The sequence below is a fragment of the Rhinolophus hipposideros genome (genome assembly GCF_964194185.1).
Source record: "Rhinolophus hipposideros genome assembly, chromosome: 8".
Classification (NCBI taxonomy): domain Eukaryota; kingdom Metazoa; phylum Chordata; class Mammalia; order Chiroptera; family Rhinolophidae; genus Rhinolophus; species Rhinolophus hipposideros.
This window is the reverse complement of record NC_138054.1, coordinates 81,647,624-81,664,563: the sequence shown is the minus strand read 5'-3', so window position 1 is coordinate 81,664,563 and position 16,940 is coordinate 81,647,624. Positions and strand designations below refer to the sequence as shown.

The window sequence follows — 16,940 nt, the reverse complement described above, 5'->3', positions numbered from 1 at the left end:
CTGCAAAAAAGGGTCTTCCTCTCCTTGTGAGTTTGTTGTTCTTGCTAGAGTCCCACTATATTCATCTGTTAAAACCAATATATGTCACACTGGCCATCAAATTAAGAATTGTTACTGCAAGATAATGAGGTAGGTTAAATGTTGCTTTCTGTGTATCACAATAGTTGCTACATTAAATGCTGGGAAATAATTTTGTAAGATTAAATATTTGGGTGGATAGTAAGTTCTGCTCCTTCCAGATCTGCTGCATATTGAGAGCTGTCACCTGTACTGATACATCATTCTCTAAATGCTGAGGAAATATTGCCATTAGATTTGGAAAGAAAGCTTCCCACTAAACATACAGACCAGAATCATATCTCACTTAATGCCCCAATACTGTCCTTTTGAATTCATATAAAACTTCAGAAAAGGAAGTAGAAACTTAAATGTCATGCTTTATATACAAAGACAGTTTCTAAGAGAGACATAGTCTGAGGCCTAAGTTGTTAAACCTAAGAGCCTTTACATATCACTCATTCTCAGAATTATTCCCTTATACTTCACTATGTGCCCTAAAAGAAATGGCAGTATCAAGAATGTCTCATAATCAAAAGTTAGAATTTTGGGGCATACACACCAATCTTGTGAGTACATCTAGCTAAGAACTCAGCACTACTTTGTAAACATTAAAAAAACTAAGGTCAGATAGATCCAGAGGTATCTGGCATGGTATAACTCAAAGAGGACTAAAGAGGTTCACTGGGCTGGAAAAATACCAACAGGGAACAGCTGCTAAACCATACAGTGCTATTAGGGTGGTGCAAAAGTAATTGTGGTTTTTGCAATTATTTTTAACCTTTTAAACTGCAAATACTTTTGCACCAACCTAATACTATAAGAACATTTATTTATAACTGAAACTTTGATATGGTAGCCCAGTCAAACAATTCTATTCAGAAAATGCAGCAAACCAGGCATTATCTGGTTTTTATAATTCAGGTTCTACTCAAGTGTTAATTCACATAGGTTAATCTCTTTTTCAATGTTTGGACAAAGACCAAATACACCATTACATCACACGCATTTAATTTAATCCGTGCATTTGCACATAAATATTTGTTAAGGACAAAGGTTGGTGGGTGTAATGAAAAGTAATTATGTCAAAATCATGTAAGAACCACAGTATGAATAACTTGGGAAGATAATTTCCATCCTGTTTGAATAAAGTCAGAAAATGTCCATTTCCAAAAAAATACTACAAACATCAATGAATATGCCCTGGGATTTGAATCTACAAAGTACATATGATTTATGTTACATCTCTTCACTTGCCTCAAGTCCCATGTGTGTGCATTTCAAATGAGCAGCATAGAGATGTGAGAAATATTACTAAATAGGTAAGAGTTTCATAGGAAAAAAAGTTTTAAAAAGATAACATAAATTGCTAGCCCAGGATAAAACAAACTGAAATTGTAACCCACGTGCAAGTGCCCAAGACAAATTTAAAAATTATATTTGTATCTCTGGATATAATTAAGATAGATACTGTTCACATATTTATCCAAGTATACTGAGCTCCTCAACAGATTTGCTATCCATCTCAATGCTTAATATGCTTAATTAACTAATCTCTAATGTTCTCCTGTGTATACTTAATGAATTCACTGGAACATGTTTAGAAGGACTGCAGTGCAGTGGAGAGAAGCAGCAGACCCGAGGACAACAGAACTCTGGAGTCCAAATCTGCTACCTGTGAGTCAAGTCGCGGTGGGCAGCTTTCTTCACTGGTGAACTTAAGCTTTCTCATGTATTAAATGCTTGTCCTACCTACGAAAGTTTCTAAAAGAATAATGGCATGTAAAATACAAGGCATGTAAAAGAACCTTAAAAACTAGGTAAGGTACCATCGTCAAATCGTCAAAATCGTCAAAAAGGTAAGGTACCATCTTCAAATCGTAAGGTACCATCGTCAAATCGTATCGACAAATCGTCAGATCGTCCAACCATCATCAATACCAAAGAACAAAAGAACTTTAAAGTGATATGTAGATTGGTATAATTACCTTTAAACACACATTTGTGTGTGTGTGAAAAACTTAATACAAATTGTCAAAGTTATAGTATCCTTCAAAAGTTGTACCATATACCATATAAGGGCGGCCGGATGGCTCAGTTGGTTAGAGTGTGAGCTCTGAACAACAGGGTTGCTGGTTCGATTCCCACATGGGTCAGTCAGTGACCTGCACCCTCCACAACTAGATTGAAGACAACGAGCTGCCGCTGATCGGGAGCTCTCAGCAATAAGGTTGCCGGGATGGTGGGCTGCACCGCCTGCAACTAAAGATTGAAATCGGCGACTGGACTCAGCGCTGAGCTGTGCCCTCCACAACTAAATTGAAGAACAATGACTTGGAGCTGATGGGCCCTGGAGAAATACACTGTTCCCCAATATTCCCCAATTTAAAAATTTTTTTTTAATTAACAGCAACAAAAAGTTGTACCATATATAATGAATGACTTATTTACTAAACACACAAAATCTAGAATCCAGTGCTAGGAGTTATAGAGTATATAAAAAGAAATAAAGCCTGGTTTCCTTGTTTGAAAGACAGACACGTCTGATTGATGGCCAGAAAAGGAATTGAGCTCAGACTTCAAAGTAAATGAAGAATCAACATTTAGGGTTGATTAATTAGTGAGCTGCATTTTTTTTTTCAGGTGAGTTAAAAGTTTAAATTTTTTACCCACTCTCATATTTTTCTTAAATATATTAAACAATAAATTATACCCATCTCTGTTTTATAATTTAATATTGCTCCTATCTCAGAGACTAGAACCTCAAACATCTTTGCTTACTTGGATAACCAAAAAAAACAGGACCAATATACATCCTCACAATTTTTAAAAAGAGACAACCAAGTATTCCTTTAAGGAGAGCGGGAAGGATGACACGAGCTCAGGAAACTTCTTTGCCCCTAGCATTTTTATAATAGCTCAGCTAATCTCAAAGTTGGCTGAAACGAATATGAATGGCAAATTACTAGTATAGGTCCATAGACCTTCGCTCAATACATTTCTCTTGGGGTACTCTCTGTGATGTCTGCCAACAGATTACTATTAAAATACCACAAGTGCCAAGTAATCTGACTTTTCACAAGCTACAGAGATGATACTACCTAGGTGATTCCAAACTGATATACACTTTACTGCACATCAAAAGACCTTTATATTTGAAAATTGTACATAACTGCATATGACATGTTAAAACAATTGCTATGCATTAGAAATATTTTGTAACAAGTTTGTTGCAGAAAAGTTTACACTGGGAGTCATGGCTACTTAAGCCATACTAGGAAGCATAAGTAGTAGATATTAAGATCTCTGGGTGGTAATTATTTATAAACCAATTTGGAAGCTGGCACAAATGACTAGAGGTATGGAACCAGAAATTATGAAGAATAGGCCTGCTGTTTTCTTCCAAGCATCATTATTGATTTTTCCTTTACATGTTAGCTATATATGTCCTATGAAATTCCCATTTGTATCTACACCAATAGACCAAAGGAACTGGAGAGATTAAGTGGAGAATGTTCGCTATGGGAGAAGCAGAAGAATAATTACTTGCATGAAGGCAATAGATCACAGCTTCACTTAAAAATGAGCTTGTGGCACATGACAGCCATTTAAAGAAAGCGAATTAAATAATTAAAGATGATGTTTGTGGTGATACTACAAAATCTTGATAATGGCTCATTTCCAGTTATAACTTTGAGTGCACCAAATAACTCATTTATCTGATGTATGTAGGCACACAGATTAGTGGGCAAACATACATTGTGATAGCTACTTTTTTCATTTTCAAACTTCGATATTTTAAAAGAGATACAGTTTATTCTCAATTCACAGTCTTTCCGTTTTGCTCTACCTAATTATCAGACAACAGCAACCTAGTAATGAAAAGTGACAGTACACACCGGAAGAGGAGACAGCAATTCGTCCCCTCTACAAGTGATATGTGTACAAAATTGAGCAATATGATAACCACAGATGCTGTTAACCAGAGATTATTCAAAATGACATCAACATTATTTCAAATGTTTGGCAAAACAAAGATATAAAACTAAACTAAAACAAAAAACAAACACTAACAGAAATATAAATTTAAACCAAAAAAAAAGGAAAACGATGCTGAAAAATAAAGTGTAAAATGGCTTCTGGAAAGCTGCTTTCAAAGACTTTCTGGTGAGGTTAATTCAAATTTCAGAAAAATTTTATTTTAGCATTTAGAGAAAACGAAGGTTAAATTTCAAACCTGTGTGAGAACAGAATATTACACACACAGAGGTCTTTAACACATTGATCCTCGATAAATAATATGCTTCACATTAAAGAGATTTTTTTGTACATTTTACAAAGCTTCCAACACACTGTGGGCATTTAAATCTTTTCAATCAGACTGCTGGCAAACAATCAAATAATGATTTGAAAAAAAGTGATACCTGTCTTTAGATAGTGTAGTCTTATTTCAAAGCAGGTTTCAAAAGTTGCCTTTCTAGAAATGAAAATGTGATGAGGGAATAAAAACTGTCACCTTGTATAAAAACATTTTGGCATACATGAAAGGCTTGGCAGGGTGATCTGCAAATGTACATCAAACCCAAGCTCCTCCAGAACCTTAAGTGCTCTCTATGCTATTCCAGCATGGAAAAAAGAGGTATGTATGTCATTGGCAACTTTCCCCTGTGCTTTCTGCAAGTCTACACAGAATGGAGTAGGCAGAGCCGCCCCAGCCTGCACCGTGCAGTGCCCCAGCCTAACTCCAATGGTGATGCCACTTCCAGCGCTGAAGAGCCCGCCACTGGGGGTAGAGGCAATTGGCAGGTTACTAATACTGCACTCTTTCGTACGTGCCATTTGTTCATATTTTGACTTCACAAGCTACAGTAAGAAATAAAAGCAAAACACAAGAACACCATAGACTATCATTTAAAAAAAAAAGAATTCAGCGCACCCCCAGAGGCAGGCTCTTCAGGGGTGGGTGCGACATCGCCAGTGCAGCGCAAGCTGAAGCTTTGCTCTGTTCCAGAACTGGCAATCCATGCCTGCTCTGCACTTTGCCAATCTGCAGAAACAAAGACAGAGATGACCATTAGCTGAAAGTCATCAGAGACCTCTAGTATGTCAGGATATCTCAAAACAAAATAGGGATCCTTTTCAAGGTTGGCTCTATTTTTAACCCATTTGCAGATCATTTCAACTGAAAAAATATGGGGGGAAAAAATCAAGACCAGCTTCTTTCAAGTAAAAAGGACTCAAGTGTATTCTTTATTTACTTTAATACTAGTATGGAAAGAACAGTCTTCTTCTACTTCTTGGTTAGAGGAAAAACAGCCGCTCTCTTGCTGTTACATAAGATGTCATGAAGTCTATGACAGTTTCTAACTAATTGGGTTGTAGAGAACTTGTACTTACAGGTACTCCTCTTCCGCCAGGGGACTGCCTTCCAAAATCTGCAAAGGCTGGAGTAAAATCTGGTCCTCGAGGCAAAATTCGAGGATCCAGGGTGCGCATTGGCAATTTGGGCTGGTTGATCTGCGAGAAGAAACAAAGCAAGGGTAACACATGTTCCAGAGCATTCAGTGCCACCGAGTCAAAAACTTAGACAGAAAGGCTGCTATCAGCTGAAATGGTAAGCATGGGCTTCCTGAACCAGGGAAAGTCCAATCTGAACCTCGGTGGCTTCTTCTGGGCTGGCGTCCAAACCCTTCGGTCAGCAATGGCTTTCTGGAGTCCCGGGATTGATTAGGCGTAAAATTCCCAAGGGGGTCAAGATATACTCAGTGAACGTGCTAACTGGACAGTTAGGAGCAGCAGAACGACACAAGGCAAGCTGTAGTGGGAACCTACAACTCGGGCCCAGTTTCAGGGTTCTCCCAGGGCCTGCCCCAGGACATCAGGGCACCTGACTGCAAGAATCCTGCTACTGCTCATCTTTGTGCGGATGCTGCTGACCTACGGTTAGAAAAGCATGTATTTTAAGCGGCCATATCAAAAAGAGGTATGCTTCATGTGATGACTCATTTACGGTTTCACTCTGCCTACCTTGTTCATCGGCGGTATCTTGCTTTGTGTAGGCACAGAACACAACTATAGACTCAGCAAAGCTCAGGAGCTCAGCGACAAATCAAGTAATGATTGGCCGAAGTCAGAAACAGATAAGGTGGAAGGCAGGAAGAAATATTTTCTAAGAGGATAATCTAATTCAATGGATATTACACTTGCCCTCTGAAGTACTTATGTAGCCTCAAATTAGCACCACCAATCACTCAACTCTCCTCACTTAAGTACCTAAGAGAAAAGACTTAGATACAAATCTCTTAGATGTAGAATCTCTTGATAGCTAAGTCTTTTCTCTTAGATACTTAGTAGACCTGTTGTTATAAGAGAATAAAATAATACAAATCAGGTCTGGATAAACAGCTGCTGGAAATCTTAGTAAGAGGTGGATCTCATTCCATAAAATAGTCACCCTCTATTTGATTAGGGAGTAATAGTTCCTCTTCAAAACAAAAATACTTCAAGCTTAGTCACCGGCACTGGCTCATCATTGATTTACACAAATATTGGGCAGATAAGCATCTGACTTTACTCTTTTTAATTTAATAAACAGACAAAATAAACACTGACTGGACTAATTTTCTGTATACACCATTAAGATCAGATGTAAAGATAAAGGTACCGATTTACTTGCACAGGATTAAAGACTAATCACTATAAGCATCTATTAGGGAAATTTTGAGGTGCACATTATTTGAATAATGTTGACTCCTACCTAAGTCTGATCTGCCAAATACCTTCCTAGGATTCTAACCTGTCATCAATGTCTTTCTAATTTCGTATTGAAATTTTAGAACAGTGGGGGAAAGAGCTCTGTATCACTTTAGCTATATTAGCCCAACAGACCCACAATTTTCACCACATCACTCGGAAATAGCCCTAATAAGCAGATAATTAATAAAATTTAAAACTGTACCACTCAAATATGGGCCAAACCCCAATATTAATGTAATCTAAAGGGAATTCAAAATCCAACCATGTTTAGGAAAAGTCTAATTCTTAAACATTATATATTTTAATTCAAATACCATTTGGTCTAACAATTCCTAAAAACTGCTCATACTTTACATATTTGCATTGATAATAAAAACCAGTTCCCACCGAAGAGCAGTGTTTTTCCCTGAGTATGCAGCTTACCTTATCGAGAACCACATCACTGATTGGGGGGAGGCCCTCTGGTTTCTGTATGCAGGCTGGCATGAACTGAAAGTCCAATAAAAACTCCCTGTCATACTGCTTCTTGCCTTCGGTATCAGCAGGCTTCCAGGATTCTAGAAAGAGGGATGTAGGCAGACAACTGTCTATAAGGTCATTGTATGTACATTCAGGACGAGCACTAACCAGATTCCAGTATTTGTCTCACCATACACAAACACTCACCAAGGAAACACTAAGCTACAGTCAGAAAATGGCACGTAACAATTTACAACTGCCATTTGTTTTTTCATTCTTGCTGGATACCTTTGGATAGTAAAGTAATCTGAATTAAGTTGGTGTAAGAACCACTTCCTTTACACATTAAGTAGCCTTTGGCCAGGGACACACAAAGTCCTAGTTAAAGAAACTACCAAGCCTATAAATACCTCAGAAATATGGAATCTGATAACGCTCTTGGTGTCATAGAAAAGTACTTTGGTTGTTCACTTGAAAATGTTATTTTGGAGGAAAACAAGTAAAAGGATACAAAACACAAAAACAAATAACTTATATAAGATTCTGAAAAGTCTAAGCAGCCAGAGAATCCCCCCCCGAGACTACAGTTTAAACTGAAGAAAATAAAACAAAGTACTTGCTCGCTCAGCCAACTAAACTGGGAATACACATATCTTTCTCCAAAAATCCTGACACTGAACACAATTCATAGAGAATATCTTCAATAGAATTTAAAATTAATTTTTTGCTGTAACACTTGCTTTGCCACTATTCCTACTGGTATAGCTATCATTACAATCCTACTCTCATTACATAAAGTTGGAAAATTTCCTGAAATTTTTATTAATAAAACCAAGTCACAGTTTTTTTCTTTCAATTAGCAAAACTCTCATCAAAATCAGGCGCCAGTTCACTTCTTGAGAGCACACTGGATCCTCTCTATATTAGTGGTTCTTAATGTACAGGTGATAAGACTCACTGATGGTCTGTGAGAATTTTGCAGTTTTCAACCACATCCTTATTACCTTTATTAAAAGGCAGGTAGTTTATTGGGATCTAAATTTCAAATTGCCTCCACTCCTCCACCTCCACCCCCATTACTGCTAGTATATAACTACAGGGGCAAAAGGCACTCATTGGTCAACGTAGTTGGGGCCTACAGTTGTGCACATTTTCCTTGCCAAACGGAAGGATAAAAATGTAATTCACATAAGTCCTAAAAATGACAAGTGTCTCGATTTCCCAAAGAAGGATTGGTCGGTGGCCACAAGTGGTTGGTGGTATGATACAAGCCTAGCTCTTTAGAGGTAATTTCAGTACATGAGTCATAAGGTTAAAAACAATTACAACTGTATTATCTTACAATTTCATTAAGCCCATTAACAGCAGCGTACTGGTAGTGCAGTATATAAGGCGGTAGCAATCAGTGGCTTTGAAACGTGTGACTACAACCCACAGTAAGAAATATAATGACTTCATGACTCAGGACAAACATAAGTACACATATAAATGAAACAAAAGTTTCTCCAAACAGTATTACCCTTACTACATGGAACGCACTGACATTTTTTACTCTATTCTCCTTTATTAAAATGGTTGGTTGTAACTCACTAAATTGATTGCACCATCTATTAAATGGATTTAACCTAGCAGTTTGAAAAACACTGTTCTGGATTATTTCTTGAGGTCTGACATTTTACATTCAAACCTGACCTCAATGCAGAAGTCACCCAGACTGGGCAGACTAAGAAAAACTTTTCACCTATCCCAAACTTTCCATCAAAGGAAATAGCTTTCCCCACCACACCAAGTATCTCCACAACCCCCAGCCAACCATGGTTTCCACAGCACTGGGACGGAAGTTTAATGCACTTGATAATGTCTCAAGACGAAAGAGGTCCTCTGGGGTTTATCATGTATTTCACAGGGCAGGTCCCACACTGCAGATACTCAGTAACTAAACCACACTGCTTCTGACTGAGTACTGGAGTTCAGTTCTACAGACAGCAAACTGGGTTCCAGGCTTGTGAAATGATGAGTACACTATCGCAAGGGACACAGTCACATCTGAAATGTCCTTTTCGGTTAAAATAAATCAAATGAAGTGTTCTCTGTTGAAGTCCACAGGCCTAGTGCTGACTGATTCCCTTAGCCAGCTGCGCTTCCAATGCCAGTAAAGGCAGGATACCAGCATCAGATATCACTTCCACCCACACACAACTCTCTGGATTTGCTAATCACTAACTTACGCCTGATGAATCTATTCTGCAAATATCACACTGTGATGAGCCTCTTCCTGCCATCCAGTATTTCACTATGAGGAGAGGTTGCAGCAGAGTCAAGGGGGGAAGGGAAGATGTACACAGGAAGGCAGGGATAAACTTACCTGGTTTAAATGGGAATGTGACCCCTTCACCAGAACTATCAGTGGAGCCTGAATTAGCATCTATTGCTTCACCCTCAGAAACACTCTCAGCACCATTACGTACAGGCTCAGCTTCTTCTCCATTCTCTTCCACAGCTTTCACTTTTTTTAGGTCTGAGGAGTCTCTTTCAGGATGAAACCCTTGGCTCATTTTATCCTGTTCGGATTCAAGTATTTTGTCACCTGAAAGCTCCTCTTCAGCTTTAGGCTAAAGCATAAGTGAACACAGAGGTTATTTTTTTTTTCACTGGTGTAAATACACATGAAGACTTACACCTATCCCTTCCAAAAGCAGAGAAAAGAAGACATGTCACTCAAGGATGCCTTGTGTTCAGCATATGGCACTAGTAAGTTAAGTAAGTTGACTTAACACTTTTCTCATTTCATCTCCTGGGATAAAGCAGACAATTTAAATGGTTACTGAAATGCTTTAACATGACTAATGAAATCTAAATGTACCAAAGGTTAGAATGGAAAGAACTGTTAATCCTTGGAACTTGATGTACGTGGAAGAGTCCTAGTCAGACATCTAAATCAGGCACGCCTACCCTTACCACCAAATCTCAGCAAATATAAAAAGAAACTCTACACGGTATTTTTTTTTTTTTTTTGTCCTGTCCTCTGGCTACCAAATGGAGAGTTCGATGAATAGTTTCAAGTATCTAAGTCCCACAAAGCTGATCATTTCTCATATTACAAGGGAGCCACTTGTAGTTAAAAAATCTATTTTGTATATTGGTTCTTAGAATTCTCTAAGGCTGTGACCTTACTCAAACTGCATATGGAAAAATGCTTGGAATATAATCCCTTAGGGAGACATCTGGGTTCTGGTGCATCCTATCTATTTTTAAAAGGCAAAATAGAATTGAAGTTATTCACCAGATTACTTCTGACTATTTCAGTTTATCAAACAAAAATGGATTCCTTAAGTTCCATATGAACCATCAAAACAACTAAGGCAAAGTTCTCCATGAACTTTAAGTCTATTTCTTTTTCACAAAGGGCAAGTACTCTGAAAACAATTCTTTGGAAGAAGCACTTAAGAGGAAATAGGCATTCCAATTGACAAATTCACTCTGAGAGCTAAAATTACAGGCTCTGTTAAATCGTTCAACAGAGGACTGTATAAAAGAATGTTATATATATCAAAAAGTGGTTGCCCCAGCTGATTCATGAAATTATGTGTGTTTTTTAAATGAGTTTATCCTACTATGTAACAAATCCTACTTTGTTACATAAGTGATTATAACAGGTATAATACTAGTAAATTTTCTTCTACTATACATCAGATCACCGGGAAAAACAATGAATTTTAAAATGTTATAAATATAAACAGATGGTTTTTAGGTCTTGCTTTTAAAATTGAATAAGTTCTCACACACACACACACACACACACACACACACACACACACACACACACCCAGCTCCTTGAAAAGGAAGACAAAAGGCTAAAAATGATTTCTTTTTATAAAATACGGCATAAATTAGGCATCTTTTAAACTTTGAGAAAAAAACAGATCTACCAAGTTTGAATCATGAATTAAAAGCCACACTTTTTCTTATTTTACACTCTAATATAGTCAAAATTAACTCATAATGATGTTGTAATGCCACTTTATAATTAAGGACAGGTTATTAAAAAGATCTTTAATAATTTGGCACATAAATCTATAAATGGTACTTAAACTTATTAAACAGCAGCAGTATAACTATATTATATAGTTATATATAATTCTTATTTGGATCTTGTTAAAATGTGAAAAAATGCTATTTTAGAGGAAAAAAATGTACTGGGTATTCTTCTCTACAGAGGTTATAATAGTTGAAAAACATTTCAAAGAAGAATATTTTATAACATGTGAGTATTGTCAGAATTTAAAATTTTAGTGTCCATCAATAAACACCTTAAAATCAACAACAAAGAGATCCATTTCTGTTTGATAACTTGTATTTCTTGGAAAGTTAATTTCTAACTGGAAAATTCAGTATAAAGAAACTTGTTCCATGAAAAAACAAACCATGATTCAGAGAACAGAGAATCACTAAGGTATCTGAGACACATTGTTAGAAGGAATATTTTTCAAGAGAATACTCAAAAATAGTGTATTAAATATTTATGATATTTATTTTTCTTTCAGCAGGATTAACCTCTATTTGACTAGTTTTTAAATGTCTAACAGTTCCTAAATTGTTTACTCAGCAAACCAGATTGAAAAAAGACAGCACCTTATTGGCTGGACTGGCAAGGCAAACCTTTTATAGGAACTCGTTGAAAGAAGAATTTAGCTGACAAAACTGCCTGCTTAATGCTTGTGTTTCCGAAGTGCTAGAAGATCAGACTGACAACCATGTAAAGGTTAATGAACATCCTAAAAATTTTAAGCAAATTTTAAGATGCCTTGATTAGCAATTTTAAAAGGACTCATCTTTCATTTTACCTTTCTAGGCTATAATTTAAAAAATTTAATAAAATATTTAAAATGACATAACAAACCAGTATATATCTAACATGTGCTGATGCCTGAAACACATTCTTTAAAAAGCTGAGAAAAATCTTCCTAAGGAGAGCTTGATGATCAGTGAAGACAATAAAGACGACAACCAATATTCATTAAACTACTCTAATTAATGCTTAGTTTTATGAACAGGGACAAGGAGTTCTGAGAAAAGTCTGTGGGCAAGTGACCAAGTACCTTTTTATTATACTTGTAAACTATAAGGTAAGAAAAAAGTGACTGGTTCAAAATGAGTCAACATAGTTCTCATGAAGAATAATAATCTACAGCAGGTTTTTAGCAAACTATGGCCCATGGGCCAAATCTGGCTTATCATCTGCTTTTGTGTAGAGCGCAAAGTACGGTATATGCATTTGTAATGTTTGAAAAAAATAAACTCTGAAGATTATTTTATGACGTGAATATGAAATTCAAATTTCAATGTCCATCAATAAAATTTTATTAAAATATGGTCACACTGATTTCTTTACACATTGTCTATGGCTACTTTTGGATTACAGCAGCAGAGCTGAGAAAGTGTGACAGGGATCATACAATCCAAGGGGTCTAAACTACTTACTATGTAAACTTACTATGCCAACCTCCGACCTCAAAATAGGGTGAATACCATGTTTCCCCCAAAATAAGACCTAGCTGGACCATCAGCTCCAATGTGTTTTTTGGAGCAAAAATTAATATAAGACCTAGTCTTATTTTAATGTAAGATTGGGTCTTTATAATAATAATAATAATAATAATAATAATAATAATATAACATAATATAATAAAGACTGGGTCTAATAAAATATAATATAATACCTGGTCTTATATTAATTTTTGCTCCAAAAGACGCATTGGAGCTGATGGTCCGGCTAGACTTATTTTCAGGGAAACATAGTATCTGAAGGCACAGGAATGGTGGCCTACCATTTAATATTCAATAATGCTTAGAAATCTAGCCACAGGACAAAGGAACACGAAGCATAGAAGAAAATGAATAAAAAACAGCTGAATCTAAAGATAACCAGTTTATGAAGCTCTCATAGCCACACCAGGCATATATGTGATTCCCCTGCCTTTGGAAGGTATTTTATTCTCTGTAGAAGCAACATTTTCTTGTTCAGACACAAGTAGAGTGTACAACTATTTGCACCTCTATCATTTACTGTCAATTCTTATACTTAATAACCACAATGAAGTCACACCTATGGAACATTTTAGTGGTTGCTATGGGACTAACTGTGACATCAACAGAACATCATGCAAGAGCAATACAGGACAGGGAGAAGTAACAAAGGGGCACTGTGAGCTGCTTGGAGAGGGTAAGAATTATGAATAGATAGAAAAGCCTAGGAAATACACGTAAAGTTATTTAAAAATAATTTCTACATTTTAATGTTATCATCTTAAAAATTCAATAAAAAAACCACAGAGGTCATTTATATGACTCTTCATTTATAAGCTTCAGTCTGTAACACTAAGGATGTCGGGACTGCAGACTAGGAACTTGGGAGAGCAGCCCTTAGGACTACAGCTGCCCTTGTTTCTTACAGCATCTGGACCTGGCGTGCTCTGACCCCAGCAAAATCGGGTGTGGCTTCGTTCAAGTAAATAAACCGTATGTGCGAATTTATGTTACTGAGATGCAGTTAAAAGATGACAGACTCAAAATGAATGTCCCTAAATAGTACTTGATGACTTCTACCACCATTGCTAATGGGTATTTGAAACACTGTCTCCATCTTTCTTTACCAGATTGTTCTTTCCATCTGGTTAATATAAGGAATAATTCAATTGAGGGGACCAAGGGTTAACCAAAAATTAAATAACTTATTTTTGCCATTTCATAAGAGGTGTTTTGAAAGAGACAAGAATTCAGTGAAACTGAACACGCTATTAAAAATCTTTTCAAATTCTGTAAATGGGCTTTTAAAAAAAAAATCAGACTCTGAGCTTAACATACAAGTTGTACTTGCAAAACAGTACCTCAAAAAAGAGGTCTAAGCCACACTTGTCTTAGGAAATGGCACCACTGTTCTGAAAATGGGCTAAAGAGATTTATCTCGGCCACTTACCTGCAATTCTGCTTCTAACACCTCTTCAGTGGTTCGGGTCCGATCTTTTGGTTTCTTCCACATCTTTGGTGCAGTTATAGCTGTCTGAGCTGAAATACAAGATCAGATGCCATTATTTCCCACTGGAAATATTACATCTAAATGATACTAGTATTTGAATTTAGCAGAACAAAGGAGGGATTCGCCCATACTGAGGAGAAAGATGGATGGTAATTGTGTAGTTGTGGCCTAGATACTGCAATGGTAAATGTCTTAGGCACAAACTGTTGACATCAGCTCATGCTGTCTTCCAACCAGTGGTCTAGGTTCCTCCTATTTCATGGGTAGGACATACCTAGGCATGTAACTCAGTATGCGGTGAGTATATAGATAGGAAACTGGCCTACCAGCCAATTCTAGACATGGGTCTGCTTCTGTTACTTCTGTTACTAAGACCACACATCAGCTATGTGTGGTCTTAAGCAAGCCATACCTCTCAGGCCCCTGCATATACAACTAGAAAGTGTAAGTGTAGATATTAGATAATATCTAAGGTTCCTTTAAGTTACAAAATATTAAATTCTAGATTGTTTTTTAAAGCTTTCTAGATAAAAGGACAATTTGAGGTTTCATTAGGTAATACTTCTACAACATTCAGTTCTCATTTCAGAACATTATTGTTGGCCTACGCTTTTATATTGCTGGGTAAAAATTAAGTAAAGAAAACAGGTAATTTTTACTAAATTATTCAATTGTATCAGAAGTTATACATAGAAAATTAAGCTTACAAAAAAGGATTTTTCAAAATTTATCTGTCTTACAAATTCTAAAAAAAGTCATTCAACACTTGGATGTACAATTTAAAGACAATTTAAACATCAGATAGCGAATAGAATATATTAAAAGGATCGTACAGAAGGCAACACGAGTCAACAGGTAGAAATGAGGCATTATAGACAGATGGGTAGGGAAAGTCAACGAAGAGCCACTGAATAGAGACATTATGAAAAGTGAATAAACACAAAGCTGAAGGGTACCATCTAATCAGATTCCCCACAGAAATAAACGTAAGATCATTCATTGAGACTGAACCAACCAATCTCTCCAGGACAGCCTCAAATCTTTTTTGAGTAGAATAGGAATACACCATTTTTGCGAATATCAAAAAGGAGACACTTAACACATTTCTCAAAATTACTGTGCCATCATCAAAACAAAACAAAACAAAACAAAACAAAACAAAAAACCCTGTAAAACTCCTTTGTTACATACACCTCAATTTTTTTTTTTCTCCTTCCACTCAGGGACTACAGTGAACAAGAAAACATTATTAGACCAGCTATCATTCTTCCTCTGTGGCCTACTCAAGGTAAACTGTTTTCTCAAAGTATGGAACTCAGATTATGGTAACTGTGGGTGGGTTTAAATTTGCTATTGCTTCACAGTCTTATACTGAATATATATGTATATATATATTCATGTATGTATGCATGCATGTAGTGGTCTCTTCATTTTTTATGACTCTTCTGATTTAGAAAACCAGTCTGTTTTATGTGCATTTCTCCAAAACGCTGATTATTTCTGCTTCCATAGCAGAATCCCTTTTAAGAGTTACAGAATTTGAGGGAATCTGTACATTTCACTTTAAATTTCACATATACATGAGTTCAGCTCTAAATTCCAATCATGGAAAAGGGGAAGAAAACTTTCTGGAGGATTCTTTGGGATCAAATATAAGCTTATCCTGCCTCTAAAACAAGAAAAACCAAAGCTGTAGATAAACTTTTCTTTTTAAGAATATGTCAAATGTACCCAACCCCAAAACATTATAGACAACACATTTCTTCCGTGGGTAACGTAACGTTTAGCATGCCTTTAAAAAAAATTAGCTACTTACTTTAGCAGGAATTGTCACTGACGCTGTTCAAGTGGCTAAAGTTTTAATTTACAGCAGTAATTTACAAAAAGAGCTGAGAGAAAGCACCTTTCTTTAGAAGACACTCGATCCTTTTAAAAATGGAACACAGATACATACACACCTAGTATCCAGTGAGATGGTGATACATGTCCTCTATTCTACCATTACTGATAAGAGATGTGCAGTAAACTTGGGGTGAGCTAAACGAAGAGGTAAGAAGGGAGGAAGAGACACCCAGAGACAGAGATGCTGACTCCCTGATTTAAAGGACAATTAATGCAGAATTAGCTAAAATAAGAGAATTAAATCTGAGACGGCCCCAGATTAATGCCTACCCCATAGATTAGGCCCTTCCTTATTACTGCACTGATGTAACTATGAGACGGTCTCTTCAATTCACTGCCTCTGATTTTTACTTTAACACGTCGTATACACAATACTGACTGACTGATGGCTATTCTAAATAATTGATTTCACTGGGTTACTCTTCTATGCAAAATATTCTTTAAGGCATCATAAGCAAAGTTCCTTACACAGGGTGGGCAAATTTGTTGACTGAACAAATAACAGCAGCTCTGTGTGGAAGGTATTACTGACATGGCGAAGACAAAGACATAGATTCTTTCTTTTCTCCTTGTGTTGCATTAAAGCACCAAAGGACAAGTTGACAATCTCTGCATGAGATTCACAATTATGTAAACTTAGAGATGCCTAAAGCAGCCTCTCTCACCCCCCATAAAAACTCAACTCCTATAGGCACATTTAATTTCTGCTACTTTAAAATATAAGTAAATG

At 36.5% G+C, this 16,940-nt stretch overlaps 1 protein-coding gene across 50 annotated transcripts in view; it reads right to left on the bottom strand.

The window, feature by feature from the left end:
- EIF4G3 (eukaryotic translation initiation factor 4 gamma 3) overlaps positions 1-16,940 on the bottom strand; it is a 283,752-nt gene that overhangs the window by 58,611 nt on the left and 208,201 nt on the right. For 26 of the 50 annotated variants that reach the window (XM_081055129.1, XM_081055112.1, XM_081055133.1 and 23 more), the window contains 4 exons: positions 14,249-14,337; positions 9,638-9,884; positions 7,237-7,370; positions 5,455-5,574 (listed from right to left, as the gene is read on the bottom strand). In XM_081055129.1, the coding sequence (XP_080911255.1) occupies positions 5,455-5,574; positions 7,237-7,370; positions 9,638-9,884; positions 14,249-14,337 (590 nt within the window). Of the gene's footprint in view, positions 1-4,993; positions 5,105-5,454; positions 5,575-7,236; positions 7,371-9,637; positions 9,885-14,248; positions 14,338-16,940 lie in introns of all 50 variants that reach the window. The other 24 variants (XM_081055110.1, XM_081055106.1, XM_081055152.1 and 21 more) reach the window with 1 other exon arrangement.